Genomic DNA, 21,434 nt, shown 5'->3' on the forward strand with positions numbered 1-21,434 from the left:
TGCCCAGGATGAAAGGCACAGTCAAACACTGCTACAGAATACAAAATGCCACACACACACACACAGGCAGGCAGGCAGGCAGGCTCTGAGCGGGTCTCAGGGGAGGGCTGCCTGTGCTCCAAACACTCTGATAACACTTTGCAGGTGCAGGAGGTGTGCTCTGAGAACCAACCAGAGTGCGGCTCCCCTGGGTGGAGTCAACGCTGCACCCGGGCCCCACAGCACCTGGGAGCTGGGCCATGCCCCCCGCCACGGGTCACTGGCAGGTCATCTCCGGCGCACGTGAAATGGGGCAGAGCGGCTGTGCTGCGGGAGCCCGCTTGCGACCGCGTGGGAGTGTGCGCGCCGGAGTGCGTTGGTGGGCGTTGCTGCGCCGTGTGCACGCTAGTGTGTGTGCGTGTGCCAGTGTGTGTGTGTTTAGGTGTGTGTGTGTGTGTACCTGAGCGAGGGCAGCAGAGGAGGGGCCCGGGTGGCGTCCGGTAGAGTTGGTGGAGGCTGCGGTGCTGGTGATCACCGAGGCCGACGCCTTGGACGAGATGGTGCTCTGGTGACAACAACACACGGCGGATGAAATCCCCGCGTGCGTCACTTCCGGTATTCCCATCGGCGACGGCAACGTAACGACTGCGTGTAGGCATTCGGTGGAAAGCCGTCTGCACCTTTTGAGGCGTTTCGGAGCGACATCCGAGGTATTTCAGACAGTGGTTTACCTTGAAGTGTGACGCCTGGGAGTGGTTTGGATAGGTGTTTGTCTTGTGGAACACGAGGAGAGTCCTGGACAGAGAGAAGCACAGAGAGACATCCACATCTTCACCTCAAAACCCCAGCGTACCAAAAGCCATGTCCGAACTGGAGGACAGCACAAGTCCCGTGTGTGGGGATGTATGTAGCAGAAAATGTGTTAGTCAAGGTGGTAGGGTGAGATTTGTTGGTGGTTCTCCTCCAAAAACTAAGTTCTCTAGAGAAGGGAGACTGCTGTTGGAATGAAAGGGAGAAAACTGGCGGAAACACGGCGAAAATCGCAAATTAAAAAAATTAATATTGGACAACGTAGTCAAGGTGGCAGGCGTGTGTTGTTAAGGCGGCTAAGTGCTGCGGGAAACCCTGCTGTGTGTGCGTGCATGTGTGTATATTTGCGTGTGTGTGTGTGTGTGTGTGTGTAAAGGAGTTGTTACTGGAAGCACTTGGCGAAGTCATTCAGGTCCACCCAGGTCTCCTGCAGCATGGCTCTGTCACACTGCAGCCCCTCCTGGGACTGGAGCAGCACTGGGCTGGCTACCTTGGCCCCTGCTTTGGGCTTCTCTGAGGCCGGGCCCGAGGCTGGGGCTGAGGCCAGGGCAGGAGCCAGGGCCGGGGCCGCCTCTACAACTTCCTGGTCTGAAAAAAGGACAGGTCACACATATTTCTCACACATAACTCCCTGTTTTGGACTTGGGTTTGAAGCTAATTCCCAAACCTTTCCACAACATTATTATTGTACCGACCTGTTGGCCCAGTAACAAGCATGGAGACAGATAGCTTCGAACTAAACCAACTCCACCGTTCTATATAGAAGAGAAACACACCCGACTGTCTATTTCATCTCATACAGGGCTGGCTCAAAGAGACCAGAAGAGACCAGTTCAAAGTCTTGAGAGAAACTGCAGCCATGCTGAGTCATGGTGGTCTCCTTAGTCAAACGGCAGGTGTTATTAAGCAACTAAACGAGGATGGAAGAAGGCAGGGTAACTAGCTGCTTGTCAGGCGACAACGTTCCATCTTCAAAGACTCTGCCCAAGAACAAAGGGAGGGAGGGAGGGAGGGAGGGAGGGAGGGAGGGAGGGAGGGAGGGAGGGAGGGAGGGAGGGAGGGAGGGAGGGAGGGAGGGAGGGAGGGAGGGAGGGAGGAGGGAGAGGGAGGGGAGGGGGGGGGGGGGAGGGAGGAGACGGAGGGAAGGAAAGGAGCAAAGGAGGGAAGGAGGTATGGAGGGAGGAAGGAGAAGTGGAAGAGAGGAATGGATGAGGGGTGGAAGGAACAACGGGGCGAAGGAGAAACAAAGGAACGGAAGGAAGGAGGAAGGGGAAGACGTACAGTGGAAGAAAACGCCCTCCTAATCACATGGCTCCATCAAACTATTCATACTGTATTATTTACTGTATTTGCTCCATATATTCTCCTCTGTGGGTCTGACAGCCCTACGTGACAGGGTGTGTGTGTTCCACAGTGTGTGTGTTCCACAGTGTGAGTGTTACACAGTGTGTGTGTTCCAGTGTGTGAGTTCCACAGTGTGTGTGTTCCACAGTGTGTATGTTCCACAGTGTGTGTGTGTTCCACAGTGTGTGTGTGTGTGTGTTCCACAGTGTGTATGTTCCACATTGTGTGTGTTCCACAGTGTGTGTGTGTTCCACAGTGTGTGAGTGTTCCACAGTGTGTGTGTGTTCCACAGTGTGTGTGTTCCACAGTGTGTGTGTTCCACAGTGTGTGAGTGTTCCACAGTGTGGCCAGCACGGTGTGGAGTGCAGCTCCAGTGAGTCAGGCTGGTGACAGGAGGTGGACTGGAGAGTGGCTTTACCATTGGTGGTGTTGTCGTCCTTCCTCTTGTCCTCCACAGTAACCTAAAGGGACAGGAGCACAGGGGGGTGAGGGGAGGGGCACCAGTGAGTGGGCGGCTGGTAAGAGCCAGAGGAGGCAGGCTCAGTGTGGTACGCCCCAGTAGCAACCTCACTCCCCCCCTTCCCGCGCTCCGCTCATCTCGGTATGCTTCGTTGCCATGAATATTGAAGTTAAATACTGTTGCCAAAAGCTCTTCACGGTCTCTCCCTCTCCCCCTCTCTGCCCTCCCTTTTTTCCACTCCTCCCCCCCCCCCCCCTGCCCCTCACGGCCCACACCCTCCGTCCCAACTCATTTAGCTTCAGACAAATTAGAACATAGAGCGCATGCTGTGTACCAAATAGCATGTTGCTCCATTACAAGGGATTTCCAGGGAAAAACACAAACAGTCACATTCACATGGCGACAGTGCCCCTTACAGGCAATTAAGTCCAAGTCATTATCCCAACCTTAAAATATCTCCTTTTTTCACTTTCCGCATAACGAGTGGGGGAAGATGTGTCGGCCATCTCGAGAAACCCTGGTACCATGGCAACAAATGGCTACAGCAGTTCGTAGCCCAGCTAACAACTCCATGACATTTTCTTTAGGGCCGCCTTCATGCATATGCATAATCATACCGTTTAGAACATGTTCCTAGCAAAGATGCGCTCTGCTTGTCCAACTGTGCTCATTTAGCTAGGGATGACAATCAAGGGCTAATTTGGTGAGTATTCAAACGGAGGCCCTTGGATGAGTCAGAGACGAGTGTGTGTTTTGTGTGTTTATGTGTGTGAGAGAGAGAGAGAGAGAGTGAGTCATGGCTTGTTTGAATTGGCACCCAGGAACCAGCGAGGGAACTGGGTATTGTGATGGAGAGACACACTTCACCCTGTCCACCTCGGATACAGACAAACCCACACAGAGAAATTGAGAGAGAGTGAAAGGAAAGAGAAATAACTGGAAGGCACATCTCTCAAATCTGCCCTGTCGAAGTCAAGAAGGCTAACCAGTCAGACGATCAAACAGGCGTCCACAGAGATATGAACCCCCCTCTCACCCCAGCTCTGGCCCCTTCCCCTGGCCCTCGTCACAGAGATATGAACCCCCCTCTCACCCCAGCTCTGGCCCCTTCCCCTGGCCCTCGTCACAGAGATATGAACCCCGCTCTCACCCCAGCTCTGGCCCCTTCCCCTGGCCCTCGTCAAAGAGATATGAACCCCCTCTCACCCCAGCTCTGGCCCCTTCCCCTGGCCCTCGTCACAGAGATATGAACCCCCTCTCACCCCAGCTCTGGCCCCTTCCCCTGGCCCTCGTCACAGAGATATGAACCCCCTCTCACCCCAGCTCTGGCACCTTCCCCTGGCCCTCGTCACAGAGGCGTCCCTGCGCTGTGTCTTTTCTACTGATCAAGTTGGCACGGGATCTTGCTGTTTTTTCCTCCGGTCCACAACTTTGGTGGGTGCTCACTCTGAACGAGCATGACGTGACTTGGCAGGAACTCCCCCACAGCGAGAGGCAGCCAAAGTTAGTCTGTCCTCTTAAAAGTCCTTCCTTCCAAACCCAACATCCAGCTCCCCCCTGGGGTGTCCTCAAACGCATCAGAAGGACTGCAGTGAAAACACGAGCAAACGCAGTCTTTTCTGTGTCGGCGTGCTTCGGGGTTGAAAACTGCAGTGCGTCAGTTATGAGCAGAGATTTGACGGGGCAGGGGTCAGCATTCTGGATTCATGTGACCAATATCAAGAACTGTAGTGGGAAAAAAACACTCAGCCTTCAGGAACCTTTCCAAAAAATTCACACTGGGGCCCAAGAGTCACTGAAACAGGTCTCGTTCTCCTGTATCTTCTCAAGAGGGTCAGGTGGCATTTTGGGAGTTGTAGTCCTGTGGTGTCGATCCTGCGTCACAGTGTGCTTGGAGGTTAGCACCCATTGAATGCTTTCCTGTGTATTCTGACACAGCAGCCTAACTGTTTGTTCTTTCGACGTCCAGGGTGGAGTGGGGTGATGCAGGCATTAGGGGGACGATGAGATTGAGACTTGACCGCATGAAATACTTTCACACACACACACACACTGAAACACACACGCAAACAAATGAACTTACATCCATACTGTACATGTTAAATGTGGCTGTAGTTACACAAGAGGTGATTATTAGCTCTTTTTGCACCGCTAGCAGGGCTGGCTGATGAGTCCCTGGGAGACATACATACTGATGGCTTCCCTTCTAATTGAGCTGCTTTTTTTATCGCCAGGGTACATGACCTCTCCCTTTATGTAACAACGTGACGCTTTTTTCCACCACTGTGGCTTCTCTCTCTCTCTTTCTCTCTCTCTCCCAGCTTCCTTTCCCTGTCTGTTTCTCCACCCTTCTCTCTCTATCCACACTGCCTCCGACGTCTCTCTCCACCCCCCCCCCCCTCATTCCTGTCTTTCTCTCCCTCACACTTTCTCTGTCTCTCTTTCGCTGTCTCTCCCTCTCTAACTCTCTCTCTCTCTCTCTCTCTACTTCCCTGTGGTCAGTGGTTGCCCGGTAGACAGGCACCAGCAGTGACATTGGGACCGGAGGGACAGGGGTCTCAGGTCACCAGAGATACCCGTGAACACTGCCCTGATGAGCCCTCAACTCAATGCACTCCCACACAAGGATGGAGATCAGAGCGGGAGATAAAGACGAGCGAGGCAACTGAGGGATGGACAGAAAGACTGACACCAACAGAAGGACAGAGAGAGAGAGAGAGAGAGAGAGAGAGAGAGAGAGAGAGAGAGAGAGAGAGAGAGAGAGAGAAAGAGAGACATAGCCAAGCCTGAGAAGGACCCGCGTCCAGATGTGTCCTGCCTGAGTCCGTGGTCCGATACCACAGCATGGGGCCAAGCGAGGCCGGGTGACGAAGCGTATGTTGTGGTACCTCTGGGGTGTCGCAGGGGTCCAGAGGGTTGGAGCTGTGCTCCGCTGAAGCAGCTTCGGGTCCCGCTCTGCTGTCACTCTCCTCCATCTCGTCAAAGGACTCCAGGGTGGAGCTGCACACGCCCCTCCTTTGAGCGCTCTTCTGGGCCTCCCTGACGACACACACACACGCACACATATGGAAGCGTTACATAAGCCTTTCTTATGCGCCACGCTCACACGTGAATCCGACTGGGATCCGTCACACACCGTCCTGCTCTCCGTCACATGCTCTCTCACACACACGTGGTATCACAGCGCATCACACACACCCCACATCACAGCCTACATGAGACACATACCGATCCCACATCACAGCCTACATGAGACACACACTGATCCGACATCACAGCCTACATGAGACACACACCGATCCCACATCACAGCCTACATGAGACACACACCGATCCCACATCACAGCCTACATGAGACACACACCGATCCCACATCACAGCCTACATGAGACACACACCAATCCCACATCACAGCCTACATGAGACACACACCAATCCCACATCGCCCACACAAGCCTCGGTCCAGCGACGACACGCTTTCTCATCGCACACCACGACAAGCTAATGGACACTAACGCCAACACGCAACAAACACCTTCTCGGACATGTTTCGAGTCAAAGTAAAAAAAAAAACATTGACTTATACCGTCTAATCAAAGGAGGCGCATTCAAATGGTTTGTGTGCGTTTGACCTCCCACCATGGATATCATGCTGCAGGGATGAAATCCAGTCAGAGCGTCCTATACATGAAGGAGACTGAATCTCTGTCAGCCCAGACGAGGCTGCTGCTGCTGCTGTTACTGCTGCTGTTGCTGCTGCTGTTACTGCTGCTGTTACTGCTGCTGCTGCTGCTGTTACTGCTGTTACTGCTGCTGCTGCTGCTGCTGCTGTTACTGCTGCTGCTGCTATTACTACTGCTGCTGATGTTACTGCTGCTGCTGCTGCCGCTGCTGTTACTGCTGCTGTTACTGCTGCTGTTACTGCTGCTGTTACTACTGCTGTTACTGCTGCTGTTACTGCTGCTGCTGCTGTTAGTACTGCTGCTGATGTTACTGCTGCTGCTACTGTTACTGCTGCTGTTACTGCTGCTGCTGCTGTTACTGCGGCTGCTGTTACTGCTGCTGCTGCTGTTACTGCGGCTGCTGCTGTTACTACTGCTGCTGCTGTTACTACTGCTGCTGCTGTTACTGCTGCTGCTGCTGTTACTGCTGCTGTTACTGCTGCTGCTGCTGTTACTGCTGCTGTTACTACTGCTGCTGCTGCTGTTACTACTGCTGCTGCTGTTACTACTGCTGCTGCTGCTGCCGTCTCAGAGGCTGAGTAAACAACGCCTCCACCAGCGCCCACCCAGCACCCGGCAGCTACAGGGCATGTAGAGTACTCAGCTGTACTGTGTGGGTGGGCAGCCTGCCCCAGACGCTGACTGACTGACTGCCTGTCTGATTGTTTTTCATTCAGAAGAAGCACAGGCCGAGCGGCCGGGATGCTAAGACCGTGCGCGCGTGTCTAGACTGCGTGCGTCTAGGTTAGCGTGGGTTCCTGTGCGTGCATTTGCGTGTTTTTACTGTGCGCCTGTGTGTGTGCATGTTGCTACAGTGTGCGTGTGTGCGTCTTACAGTGTATGCCCGCGTACCCTTTGTGTTTCAGTGTGTTTCAGTGAGTATTTCAGTGTGTGTTTCAGTGTGTTTCAGTGTGTGTTTCAGTAAGTGTTTCAGGGAGTGTTTCAGTGAGTGTTTCAGTGTGTGTTTCAGTGTGTTTCAGTGTCTGTTTCATTGAGTGTTTCAGTGAGTGTTTCAGTGTGTGTTTCAGTGTGTGTTTCAGTGAGTGTTTCAGTGAGTGTTTCAGTGCGTGTTTCAGTAAGTGTTTCAGTGAGTGTTTCAGTGTGTGTTTCAGTGTGTGTTTCAGTGTGTGTTTCAGTGAGTGTTTCAGTGAGTGTTTCAGTGATTGTTTCAGTGCGTGTTTCGGTGTCTGTTTCAGTGTGTGTTTCAGTGTGTTTCAGTGAGTGTTTCAGTGAGTGTTTCAGTGAGTGTTTCAGTGCGTGTTTCAGTGCGTGTTTCAGTGTCTGTTTCAGTGCGTGTTTCAGTGAGTGTTTCAGTGAGTGTTTCAGTGTGTGTTTCAGTGCGTGTTTCAGTGTCTGTTTCAGTGTGTGTTTCAGTGAGTGTTTCAGTGATTGTTTCAGTGCGTGTTTCAGTGCGTGTTTCAGTGTCTGTTTCAGTGTGTGTTTCAGTGAGTGTTTCAGTGAGTGTTTCAGTGTGTGTTTCAGTGTGTGTTTCAGTGAGTGTTTCAGTGAGTGTTTCAGTGCGTGTTTCAGTGAGTGTTTCAGTGAGTGTTTCAGTGTGTGTTTCAGTGTGTGTTTCAGTGAGTGTTTCAGTGAGTGTTTCAGTGAGTGTTTCAGTGCGTGTTTCGGTGTCTGTTTCAGTGTGTGTTTCAGTGTGTGTTTCAGTGTGTTTCAGTGAGTGTTTCAGTGAGTGTTTCAGTGAGTGTTTCAGTGCGTGTTTCAGTGTGAGTACGTACTTGTCAGGAGCAGCAGGCAGGACTCTGTAGTGGAGGAAGGGGCTGCAGACCTCGATGTGCTGCTCTAGTTTCACCACGGCGGGCTCTGAGGAGAGAGGACGACACCCTCAAACCTCTACCGTGCTCTCTGCCAGCACCCCCACCCCACCCCACCCCCACACACACTCTTGCCCCTCTAACCCCGGGGCTCGTCTGTCACCAGGCTCTCCTTGCGCGGGCGGATGAGCTTCCAGCGGGGCACGGGCGGAGATATGGGCGGGGCCACCAGGGGGCAGGAGCGAGTCCGGCTCACCAGCACCGGGTGGCTGTAGAGATGCAGCAGGCCATATTGGCGGAGAGTCTCCGAGGAGTCTGCCTGGGACACACACACACACATACACCCTAGTCAGACTGCACACTGATCTGCTCCACTCCTTCTGTGCCTTTCTGGCAGGACCCAGGGGGCTGACCCAGGGGGCTGACCCAGGGCCAACTGCTATGGTGCTCAGTGTGAGTGAGTGTAAGAGTGGAGGTCAGGGATGGGGGGAAGGGTAAACTGATTCCAGATCTGTGACTGGGGGCGTCTTCAGCGGAGACAGAAAGGGGAATCCATTCCAGGAAGGATACTGGGTCAGTGTGTGTTTAAATAATAGAGGGAGCCTGGCGAGGCTGAGGGGCTAGCGGTCCAAATAGGCCAGAACATGCCCCAGAACAGGCGAGCTTGGCAGATATCTGCCACACTGTGCTCTGTGTCTGGGGGCACCGCTAGCTGCAGTACTGTAGCAGGAGCCTGGGTGACATGCTGGGTTAGCTGGTCAGGGCCGGCTTGACGTAAGACAAGCATCACACATGCCTCGAACGCAGTTGTTTTCGCTGTCTGCAGCAGGCAAGAGCTTTTAGTTTGGTTTATGGAGTTGAGTTGTATTCAGCTCTTCCTGGGGCACACTGTGTGTGTAGCCTCTGTATCGTGAAGAGAGGGTCTGGGGTGTGTTGCTACGCTGGTGTGAGGGTTTGGGGTGTGTTGCTATGCTGGTGTGAGGGTCTGGGGTGGGTTGCTATGCTGGTGTGAGGGTCTGGGGTGGGTTGCTATCCTGGTGTGAGGGTCTGGGGTGTGTTGCTATGTTGGTGTGAGGGTCTGGAGTGGGTTGCTACGCCAGTGTGCCAGTGTGAAGGGCAGAAGGGCAGCCATACCATCTGTGCCAGGGCTGAGGTCTCCTTCTCTAGCAGGTGTACAGGCTTGTAGCTGGCACACACCACTATCTCTGGAGCAGGAGGGGGAGCACAGCCTGGAGACACACACACACACATAAATACACACACACGTACAGACCGAGATTAGCTCAGAAATTCCTGTGGGTCATCTGAGGATGGGCCAGACTAGATAGATAAGGAGGAATGGATTGGACACACCAGGCAGAGGGAGGAAAAGAAGAATAGTGAAAGTGAGAAGAGAGAGTGGGAAGACAGAGAAAGCGAGAAGACAGAGAGAGTGAGAAAAAGAGAAGGAGTGAGAGGGAGAGAGAAAGAGAAGGACAATTTGAGTAAATAGAGAGAGAGAGAGAGAGAGAGAGAGAGAGAGAGAGACAGGCAAAGTATAAGAAACATCTAGAATGATAAAACGGATCATTCTATCATATTTACCCTGAGAATTCAAGACCATATCTGGTTTCATCTTAGGGCAAGGCAGCAGCCTGACACAGCTGGAGATAAGCTCTGCCTGGCAATCTCTGGGAGAATCTGCCCTCTATGTCAAATCTCCACACAGTGTGTATCACATGATGTGTGCATTTAAGTCAGAAGACATGGAAAATCAATTTAGGAGACTGAGGTACACAGTATGGAGAGAGCTGCTCCTGGGGATGGAAATAGAAGCTCACGTTAAGAAATGAATGAGAAGGAATGATCTCTTCTGACTGGAGAGACACGGTCTTGGACGTGTACAAATATAATCTGATTCCAAGGAAAATGCAACAAATGGGAGTTGTGTGCATGTAGTGTGTGTGTGTGTGTGTGTGTGTGCGTGCGTGTGTGTGTGTGTGTGTGAGAGAGCGCTAACATGTGTGTAATCTCCATGAAGCACAAAGATTTAGGATTGGTAGCACATCGTGAATGTCGCTGCATCTAAAACGTCCTCACGTTAAATATTGTGAAGCTGAGAGTGGGGGAAGGAGATTGTGAAAGAGGGAGATAGGGAGACAGACAGAGAGAACTAGAGTGTTTGATAGAGAGAACAGGAGACAGTGAGGAGGATGGCCCATGTTGGAAACCCCCTGCACTGTTCACTCACACAGCTCTTTCTCCTTCCAGTACCTGTCCACCTGCCTGTCTTCACACTGCCCTATCTTAACCTCCACCACAACACAGCCATGACCCCTGTCATTAACCTCCACCACAACACAGCCATGACCCCTGTCATTAACCTCCACCACAACACAGCCATGACCCCTGTCATTAACCTCCACCACAACACAGCCATGACCCCTGTCATTAACCTCCACCACAACACAGCGATGACCACTGTCATTAACCTCCACCACAACACTGCGATGACCCCTGCTGTTAACCTCAACCAACCTCCACCACAACACCACCGGCATGCTTTGTCGCTGTTAATGTTTCATTAACAGCAGCTCCCCAAGGCTCAATAAAGAATTCACCCCCCCTTCACAACATAAGTCTGCCTGTGTGACACATGCATCTAACTATGAACCACTCAATATCAGATAAGGAGGAAGGGAGACAGGAAGTGATGCGTGAAACAAAAGGACGAGGCCAAGTAGTCATTGGCTGAGGTGGGTTAGGTGGGCTATGCAGTGGCTGGTGGCAGTTTGAGGGCGAGTATGATGAAGGTACTTCCTGCTTATAAGTCCAGGTCCTTATTATGAATGATTCAGGGGTGTAAGGGTGATTACTACAAGATCCAGGTGAAATTATTAATGGCTGTTTTCAGAGATGTATACTGTGATTCTGCATGACTATGAAATATTAATCTTCATGCTCCTTACCTGCTGAATAATGGATGTGAGGGAAAGATGGAGCTTTGTGTACAGTACACACGTATACACACACATATGTACATATATAGACTGTATATATTTAGTGAGTATGTGTATATACAGTACAGAATATACAGTATATAGCCTATATAGTATGTGTATTTATACTGTCTATATAAAGTACACATACAGACTCTCACACACACACGTCTATATATCAATCAATGACACTCGGTGCACTGAAGAATCACTACAGGACAAGTGTGCGTGTGCATGCATGTGTCCTACCCTCTGCTGTGGGCTGATTGGTGGGCTGGGCCTGGGCGGAGGGGCCGCTGATGTTGGCTGGCTTCCTGTCTTTGTCCTCCTTCCCTTTCTTCTTGGCTGAGTCTGGAACAACAACACTGGTTTAACACCTCTTCAGCCTGAAGATAAAGAAGGTCTTCAGGAATCTGTTTTGACACCGATTGGAAAGTATGAATCTGTTTTAACACCAATAGCTCTCAACACAGTTTATATCCCAATTATTCTTGACTCCCACATATCTAATGACTCAATTAGCCTAAACACTTTGCGACCGATTAGATAAAAACCATCGCCACACACACACACACACACAGGGATTCTAATCTAATCAATGACTCAAATTACTTGCTCAATTAGCCTTGTGTAATCAAAGTGATCCAATCAGTGCATGTGTAATTGAGGTCCGGGGATTGCCCGAGGTGTAGGAAGGTGTGTGTGTGTGTGGGTGGGTGGGTAATCTATCGACCTTTGCTTTTCTCCGGGGTCCTGGCTGTCGGGGGAGACTCGCTCTTGCTGTCGTTGAGTTGGGCCTCCCTCTCCGCCGTGGACTCCACCGGCAGAGGCTTCTCCTCAGGACTGTCGTCGGCGTACTGGAACGTGGGAATGCTCTTCTTCAGGAACTCCCACACATGCCCCAAAAGCCTGCACCTGCCGACCACAACGCACGTCCCCCGTCAGGTGATTAGTGATGGAGGAGCGACCAGCCGGAATCACATCCAACCGTGTTAGCGGCTCCTTAGATCAAGGTGCTTAGCTGCCCCTCCGCGACTCCTGCTGACCGGCAGGGTAGGGGCGAGGGTCAAAGGTCAGGCTGTTTGATGTTGGTGGACCCTGGGGTCCTCCTGCTCTGTCGAGGGGTGTGGAGAGGTGGCGAAACCTCTCGAGCGAGGCCCTGGTGGATGTCTATCATTAAACTGGACCTGTTCCATATTCATTACCGGCGGGCTCTTTATGGAGAAAATCTGCCGGGGGCTCCTATACAAATGCTGTAATTTGACTTGAATAATGGCACTGTCACACGCTTATGATGAGTCATGGACCGCTACATTTCATGGGTGTTTTAAAAGGCTTATCTTCCTGCTGTGGGAGCCAGGAGCGAAGGCAAAACACTGGCTAGCCGGCACCTCAACCCACACACTCAGCCAGCTTTTACCAAGTAGCAAATTATCACAGTTAAATGGTTCTGTATATGTTGTACCCCATGCACAGCCTTGCATACTTTGATTTTCAATATTGGATCTTTTTTTTATTTTTATCTCTCTTCAGTTGTATAGTATATACTCCGTATTTCTGTAGTTCTGTATTGGTAACCTGTCCTTGCCTGTTGCAACGCCCACCCCCTCACCCCCCCCACGCACAAACACACACACCCTCCCACTACTACTACTCTACATCCCACCAAGCTTCTCCTGCAGAGGCGCTGCGGAGAGGGTGCTTCCAACTGCGTGTGCGTGTGTTTGTGTGTGCGTTGGTGTGTGTGTCAAGGGAAAAAAGGAAACGGTGTCCCCAGGGGGCCCCACTGTCAACTAAGTACCTGCTGTGGAAGAAAGAACACGTCGCACGTTTCCCCCAAACCACACATACTCCTCTCTACAGCTACACTCTCTCCAGCAGCTCAGCTCTAAACTCAGTAAAGCAATGATTCCATTTCGTGGATATTTGACTTGATAATTAAAAGGGGTCAGTCTGTTAAAGATGGTGTAGGCAATGTTGCGGAGAAGCAACGGCAATATGTAATGTAAAATCAATCCGACATCACACCAGCTTTAAGATATTTTTGGTTGTGTCTATAACACAGGGTCTTAGTACCAACATGGAACTGTGGAACTTGTTTTAGCTACAGTTTAGCTTCATCTATTTCCGAGGTTACAGAAAACGAGAGAAAGAGAGCAAATGAGTGCAAAAGAGGTGACTGTTAGTGACAGAGACAGAAATAGAGAGAGAGACAGAAATAGAGAGAGAGAGAGACAGAAATAGAGAGAGAGAGAGACAGAAATAGAGAGAGAGAGAGACAGAAATAGAGAGAGAGAGAGAGACAGAAATAGAAAGAGAGAGATGGAGAGAGAGTGATAGAGGAGAGAGAGAGAGAGAGAGAGAGAGAGAGAGAGAGATGAGAGAGAGAGAGAGAGAGAGAGAGAGAGTGAGAGAGAGAGGAGAGAGAGAGAGAGAGAGATGGAGAGAGAGAGAGAGAGAGAGATGAGAGAGATGGAGAGAGAGAGAGAGAGAGAGAGAGAGAGAGAGAGATGGAGAGAGAGAGAGAGAGAGAGAGAGAGAGAGAGAGAGAGAGAGAGAGAGAGGAGGCTGCGAGAGGAGGATGAAGAGCTTACTGTAGAGGGATGACTTCAGGGATCCCAGCCAGTCAGTGCATGGATGACCGTGAACTCTCCCAGCTCCTTCCTCTGCTCTGACACCACACTGACACACACACACACACAACATACAGACAAGACAGACAGAATAGCAGATGAGAGAACACGTTTTTGGTTGTAAGGGGCCTATTGGATCTCCCCATGTAGTCTGGTTTCCGTTCACAGCAGGCAGATTTGAACCTGACAGCAATTAGAAGGATATGCAATAGAAAACACAACCCCAGCTATGCTATCATATCTGGTCCAGACTGCCAACACACTCCACTGTTAGACAGCAAATGACAAGAGGTGACTCTGGGACTGCTACCGAGAAAAAAAAAGAACAAAAACAATACAAAGAACTATAATACAGTTAGCGCAAAGGGATTATAAGGAAATGGCTTCCTTTGTATTTTGTTTTGTTAGGGTATGTGTGTGTGCAGGCGGGACCGTGTGCGAGTGTGTGTATATGTGTGTGAGTGTGAGTGCTATCCTGGTGGTGTTTTTCTGCTGAAGCAGATGGTTGTTGCTCTAATTGGACCTCCAGGGATCCTGTTCCCAACCTGTCCAGACACCCAGTAATGAAGCACCATAAAACCAAATCAATAAAAGTTGATCACCAGCCTCAACTGTGACCACGTCCACTATCTATTATCGAAACCCCTCTTAACAGGTTTTCAAATGGCACTGAAGCCTTCATGCTGGGATTCAAGGGGACATTGCACATCATTTGATTTGATCAGATCTGAACTGCAGGGCTCTGCTGTCTGTGTTTCTACTGTGAACAGAGTTTGCTGCAGACACCTGGGGAAAGTCTCTCCCCTGAACTTTCCCTCCGGTCATGAAAGATTCACAAGCCAAGAGGCTCCAGGTATCCTGTCTGAGATGAAACATTCATGTGTGGACCTTTGACAAGAATACAAGCGCACAGAGGAAAGCGTACATCCTCCAATCACAGACACGCACACGGGTGTCACCAAACTCTGGATCGACAGATGAGAAGGTGTGGGGGGGGGGGTCTGGTTTAGCTGAGTCAGCTAAATGAAGAATGTGTGTGTGTGTGTTACCTCGTCTCCCTCCCTACAGCACAGGGGGTAATACATTCCTGTGTAAACAGATGGATAATCTGAAGGGTACAGTATGGGTTGACACATCAGTGCTCCCTCAGCAGGGGAGGACCAGAATAAGACAATGTTTGAGGGAAATGGTGCCTGTGTGCATGAAATGGATTTGTTTATTTGGACCCTCAGTTGGAAAGTACATGCTTTGACAGGGAGGTTTAGCTGAGTAGAATGGAAGATTAGCAGGCTAGTATGGAGGTTTGACAGGCTAGTGTGGAGGCCTGACAGGCTAGTGTGGAGGTTTGACAGGCTAGTATGGAGGTTTGACAGGCTAGTATGGATGTTTGACAGGGTAGTATGCATGTTTGACAGGCTAGTATGAAGGTTTAACAGGCTAGTATGGAAGTTTGACAGGCTAGTATGGAGGTTTGACAGGCTAGTATGGAGGTTTAACAGACTAGTATGGAGGTTTAGTAGGGCAGTATGGAGGTTTGACAGGCTAGTATGGAGGTTTAACAGGCTAGTATGTAGATTTGACAGGCTAGTATGGAGATTTGACAGGCTAGTATGGAGGTTTGACAGGCTAGTATGGAGGTTTAACAGGGTAGTATTTTTGTTCAGCAAGTTCTTAAGATGTTTATCATGGTCCTATGGGGTCGGCATGACAGTACAGCATCATAGCAGTATAGTGGGATGACAGTGTGATATGTCTGGCTCACTCTGTGTTGGCCAGTTTAATAAGGGCCTTGGTCAGCAGCATGGGCCACAGCTCTGATTGGTTGGTGGTGGCAGGAAGCAGCAGGTTGTTGTCCTGGTCAAACGGTAAGACATCGTCCACGATGACCTTCCTCCAGCTCCCCTGAAGAGGTGGACACCAGTCAGAGAGGAGGGAAAGAAGAGGGAGGGAGGGAGGGTAAAGAAGAGATTGCACAAGGAAGGAGAGAGGAGGGACAGAAAGAGCGTGGGTGAGAAAGAACAGAGCAAGAGAAATGAAGCAGGAGGGAGGAGAAAAGCAAATAAGCAATATATGACTGAAGGAAACTGACAAAGCAAGAACATATGGTATATTTAATTCTAGACTATTGTGTGAAAGTTAGACTTGCAGCTTTTTATTCTCCTTATGTCTTTAATAGCTTGCTACATAATCTGATTTTGCCCCTGCCGGGCTGTCAATGTTCAGGATATGAGTCTATTTTTCCTCCTTCAATTCATTTGCTATTTAAGACATCAAGGAGTAATCCAATTGTGACTGCACTGCTGCTACACTTAGTCACCACATGGTAGTTTGAAACCGAACACTACACAAGTGGCCCTTCATACGTCTACATTTTCATTTTTCAGTAATACTTTATTGCAGCACTCTTGAAACTGATTTTTCTTCCAAGCACACACTCCAGACCATGTACAAACCCGCCCATATATCCCCCCCACCGCCCCCCCCTTCCCCTTCCCCACCACCACCAAACCCCCTTCGCCACACACACACAACTCTCACACACAGTTTGAAAACAACCAAAGAAAGAACCAACCAGCTGGATTCCAGCCTCCCTGACTGTCAGAAGGCTAGCTTTCAGCTGGGCATATTGGTGGAGCCCTCTTAATCAGCATCAGCTTGCCAGTACCTAGCAGCTTGTCTCATGTCGGTATACATCCCCGGTAGCAGACTGACTGACCGACTGGCTCAGTTGATTGGCTGACCGGCTGGCTGACTGACTGACAAGCTGCCTGGTTTGTTGGCTGCCTGACAGACTGACTGAATGACTGACTAGCTTTGCAGTCAGGGTTGCTGCCTGGCTAGCTGGTTGACTGACAGCTATCTGCAGGAGTTTCACAGTGTCACTAAGTCTCTTAGTCTGTAGACGCAGGCTATAATCTGACTGACTGTTCACAGCTGTGTCTCTCTCTCCTCCTGCAGCCCCCATCTTAATCATCACCCTCAGGACAAGCTCACCCTTTCCACTGATAAGACTGGACGTAGTGTGAAGGAGCTTTATTAGGAAGGAGGGGGTAGAGAGGGAGAGAGAGACTGGGAGAGGGAGAGCGATAGAGAGAGAGAGGAAAGGAGAGAGGAAGGGAGAGTGTGAGAGAAAGGGGGGGGGGGGGTCGAGGGAAACGGAAAGAAACACGGAAAGTTAAGGAGAGAGCTACGGAGGAGAGAGACAGTCAAAATGGTGCGAGGGGGGGGGAGAGATCCCAAACTAAGAGGAGACCGCCAAAGAGAGAAAGAGAAAGAGAGGAGGGGGGGGGGGGGGGGGGACAGGGAGAAAGGGCCGGAAAGAGAAAGACGGGAGAGAGGAAGCATTGTGTCTCTCTTCATCCATCTGTTGGCGTTCTGCTGGAGCTGGCACGCGAGCTGCTGCCTGCGATCATGTCACGCCCCCCCGTCATGAGAGCCAGGACTCCAGCAGCTCCCTCCCCTACGCAGCCTCTTCTCCTGCCGTCTCTCACCGGCCCTCTGCTGTTCATTCAAATCTTCAACGACTCATATCGTTCTATGGTTCAATAACTCCAGAGCTGGTTGGACACATCCAATACATACGTGGCCTACATCCTTGTGGACTACAAGAAAACACACGTCCCATCAGCACCCACCGCAAACTAGGCTCAATATAGGATGGATCCAATCAAGACTGCAACTCCCCAGACTGTGCAACCTAGACTGCAATGTACACGTTCCCACCGTCACACCTCATTTTCCTGCAACAGATCTGCCTGCAGCATTGATTTGGGGCCAAAAGGGATATGGTTGCGTCCATCTTGCATCCCTCACCACTCCATCCTGCTTGGCCCCGGCACAGAACTCTAGTCAGGGAGAGATTTCTCCCCCCCCCCCCCCCCCCCCCCCCCCCCCCCCCCCAGGTGTATGTAGCTGAAAACAAGCTGACCCCTGGGATTCTGGGCACAGCCTGGCGTTCGTCTTGTGAAAGCTCAGGCTGCAGTGTTTCTTAAGCGGTGCAGTTATCAGCTATCTCCGCTCTTGGTTAAACGATGCACGGGTATATTGCAAGGATGGAGCCAAGGAAGTCGGTGCTCAGTGGACTGAGGAAAGCCCAGGGGACAGCAGGGGGCTGATTCCTGACCAGGAGCCAGGCTGATGCTTACCATCCAGTAGAGTTTGACCACGTACTTCCCGTAGATGTTGTAAAGAGGCACGTGTCCCTTCACCACCTTGCACAGCGAGTAGATGTGCTCCCAGGGCTTCCAGCCGCCCCCTGGCCCATCCACACATCCCTGCTCCCCCGGAGATCCCTTACAGATCCTCCACACCATGTACATCTCACTGATGAGACACCGGATCATCTAAGTGGTTGAAAACGACATTTTGGTTGAACGAGACATGAACTCATCAACATCTTCACACTACGACCACACGTCATTCAGTTGATCGATACCGGAGCATTCTTTATTGTCTCTCACATGTCAGACAGACTTACAGCAGTGGGAGGGCCCCTTAGGTTGTTTATTCATTGTCCTTGATCACAGCTTACCTCGCTGCAGATCAGATGCTCATTGGCTGATGTCAGATCAAAGGCGGCTTCGTTCTCCACCACCACAGGAGTCTAAAACAGAAAGGGTGAAGTTACATCACTGCACGGAGAAAGCAACTTTCTACATTTGTTGCTACTCCCATATAATTGGTGGACAACCGGGGCCTGACTGTGAACTTAAGGTTTAATGGGAACAACTGAACCGTATAAGTTGAGGAAGCTGCATCTCCACAGACCAACTCATTCAAACAGCCACGGGAAGTTCATTAGATGGCTATACCCCATCTGTTTCAATTGGAAATATTAATGAAGCTCAATCTACTTCTGAGATATGCTTCTCTAGATGTACCAGCGACCGCGCAGATCTCCAGCAAGCCCCTTTCTCAGGAGGCCATGTTTGCAATGAATATTTGATTACGGAGTTAATTGACTTCAACAGGCCTCTAATCAAATAGGAATTAAAGACTCCAGCCTTCGACAGCAGAGAGAAAGTCTGTCGCTTTGGGTCAGCGGAGATGATTTGGTCTCCTTTGTGCATTTTTTTTCTTCCCCACTTCTCATGGAGCGCTTCCATTGTCATGGCAACCGTACATAGAAAAAAAAAATATATATATTCCTTAACCGGAGGAGTTCTGTGGGGTGCAGTCTGGGTGGCGGAGGGGCGGAAGGGGAGGAACACGCTGTGGCGTCTGCAGCCCCTGCTCGCTTGATTACGTGTGTGATTATTCCGGCGTTCCTTTCATACCAAATGAATGGAACCCTTTTGACATGGTGGAGTGGAAGGAGCCTTGTGACCTGTGCTGGTGAGCGCTAATTCAAAGAGCAGGAAGCTTAATTGCTTAGCGTTGCACCCAGAGATGGGAGATGGGAGGAAAGTGGAGCGATGCAATTACCGCGTGGCACTACGTTGGAGACACGCAGAGAGCACATTTGATTAATTAGGCCGTGTGCGGTACAGTGGAGAGGACTTCTTTGTTGGCAGCCGTACATACCTGCACACCACCTAATGAGGCTGCGGGGGGTTGGGTTCTTGCTGACATGCAGTTGAACTGTGCGATAAGGAGCGCTGAGGCAATAGGTCAGGGTTACATTTTTATTGTGGCCTCTACTGATAACAAGCACAATGTTTTGTGTCACACAGCATGTGCCATGAACATGTTCAGGCTGTGTACAGTAGGTGTCTGAGATTGTGTTAAGTGTGTTGGTCATGTGTTAAAAGAGTACTGTACAAACATTTCGAGCTAATAGAACACCTTGGTGAGAATGTACTCAGATGGGCGTTTCCAGGAGTGGACTTTCAGGGACGAAGGCATTTCAACCTTTCCTTCAGGGTCTTCGAAGAAGGGCTGTGAAAAAGACACTAAAGTCAAGGAATATGCTGCATAGAACACATTGCACACGGCAAGATACTTGAATTGTGATGATCTAAGGTATTCCTGTTAACAGTGGCTTTGGAGGCTTTAACAGCTTATGAAATCAAACTTTATTTAAATAGTGCATGTCATACCAGAACACAATGTGCTTCACAGAGGGGGGAAAAGAATAGGGGGGGGTGGGGAGGGTGAGAGACACCACAGTTAATATAAGTTGTGGTTGGTATAAAAGTGCAATGTGCACTGGCACTAATCTAATATACATCCATGCAAATGCAACATTGACTCAAATCAAATGTATCCATCGCTTGACTCTGGTGTCGTCCACGCCCAAACTCACGCCACAAGGGCTCTTCCCTGTCTTCGCGTCCTTGCCACCCTTGGCTGCGTCCCACTTCTCCGCGTTGACCTCCGCCTCGTTCCACTCCGGCCACACCGGGAAACGGAACCTCTTCTGCTCAACTGGACCCTCCGACAAACTGACCCCCATGGACAAGACTCTGGAAGACAACAAACCAACAATATACATGAAAAACTATCCGATATCCAACATGGGATCTGAGTATCTGAGGTCACCAACATTTCAAGAGATTGCATGTTACCTTAATAGGTGCTGTGAGACTTTGTTGAAGGCATTTCTAAGCTCTAAGGACAGCAAACTCCAGTCTATGTATTTGTCAGCACAAAAATAGCACAGCATACTGTGTGGGCTTTACACTGCTTCATCTACTGGACGTTTTCTTCTGTGTGAAATAGGCAGATAAATGTGCTTTGGTGTTATCTATGCTATCATGTTCTGACCCCACACTAGCATGGTAAGTAGAGCCTGGAGGCTGGGGTTGGAAAAGTAGAACTCTGGCAAGATGCCTTGAGTACAGCTTGTTCATGAAACTCTTAAATTGGGTGGTTTTGGAATGGAGGGGCAAGGCTGAGGCCCTAAAGCCACATAGATAGCCAAATTGTGCCAGCTTGCTTTCAAGCTCTGAATATAGCCTAGCACTGTAATTCCGTACAGTTCTGAACACAAGGAACACAACAACGTTTGTTGATTTCAGTATGAAATCGTTGAGTTTTGCGACATATCGATTAGCTGATATCAAAGTGCGTGGTCACCGTAGAGCAACTTGTTAGACAGCTGTTCTATTTCCAGCTTGCTATGGTATCTTGCTAGCTAGCTAGCTGCACTGCAAGCCAGTAATCTTACTCTTTATTTGGTGTCTGTCCTTGGGATGAAGTAACCCGGCTGGATGACAACTCCTTTTTCTTCGGTGGCGCCTTTGACATTGTGCAGAACGTTGTGTTTAATAAGCCAACAAGCCAACTAGTGTTATTTGTAGTTGTCTGTCAACCAGCACTACCTACTTAGCTAAACAGACTGAAAGGGAATAGCTTTGTTACTTTGTTTAGCCTGTGCTTGCATTGTCTGTTGGCTAGTTAGAGAGAAAGTTTGAGATGTTGCTAGGCGACTACGCTCTGGGAGGGGTGACGGTGTACCAGGTTTTACCTCCCACTGCTCGAGCCTCTTGGCTATAGTCAAACGATGCGTTCATAATATAAAAAACCAAATGTTCTCTTTTACTCATTTATATTCGTTAATACAACTAATTGAGAAAATAATATCAAATCACCTCGAAGTAAATCCGTTTTTTTTTTCTGCGTTCTACATTACATCTAATTGTACTTGGGAGATGCTTTCAATTTTTATTTGGTCAGATAATAATTTGAGTAATTAAATGTATTTTCCCCTTGCTGTCCCCTGAATGTTAATGCCTATTGGCAACTTAGAAATACAAAGATGACCTTGACGTCCAAACACATCACAGACATGCATTCCA

At 50.0% G+C, this 21,434-nt stretch overlaps 1 protein-coding gene and 1 long non-coding RNA gene across 2 annotated transcripts; both read right to left on the minus strand.

Moving 5' to 3' along the window:
• Positions 1-439: 439 nt before the first annotated feature.
• adgb (androglobin) lies at positions 440-11,810 on the minus strand (the record flags this gene model as incomplete). Its single annotated transcript, XM_047014489.1, has 10 exons — positions 11,796-11,810; positions 11,312-11,413; positions 9,219-9,313; positions 8,229-8,403; positions 8,049-8,133; positions 5,482-5,632; positions 2,552-2,594; positions 1,176-1,377; positions 711-774; positions 440-544 (listed from the first exon to the last, which is right to left on the minus strand). Coding segments are annotated over exons 3-10 (828 nt in total), but the record flags the coding sequence as incomplete, so codon positions are not given.
• A 4-nt stretch (positions 11,811-11,814) lies between these two features.
• LOC124462835 lies at positions 11,815-17,955 on the minus strand. Its single transcript, XR_006955490.1, has 4 exons — positions 17,841-17,955; positions 15,458-15,597; positions 13,657-13,744; positions 11,815-11,977 (listed from the first exon to the last, which is right to left on the minus strand). It is a non-coding gene; the product is annotated as an uncharacterized LOC124462835 (long non-coding RNA).
• Positions 17,956-21,434: the final 3,479 nt, after the last annotated feature.

The sequence above is a fragment of the Hypomesus transpacificus genome, unplaced genomic scaffold (assembly GCF_021917145.1).
Source record: "Hypomesus transpacificus isolate Combined female unplaced genomic scaffold, fHypTra1 scaffold_253, whole genome shotgun sequence".
NCBI lineage: Eukaryota > Metazoa > Chordata > Actinopteri > Osmeriformes > Osmeridae > Hypomesus > Hypomesus transpacificus.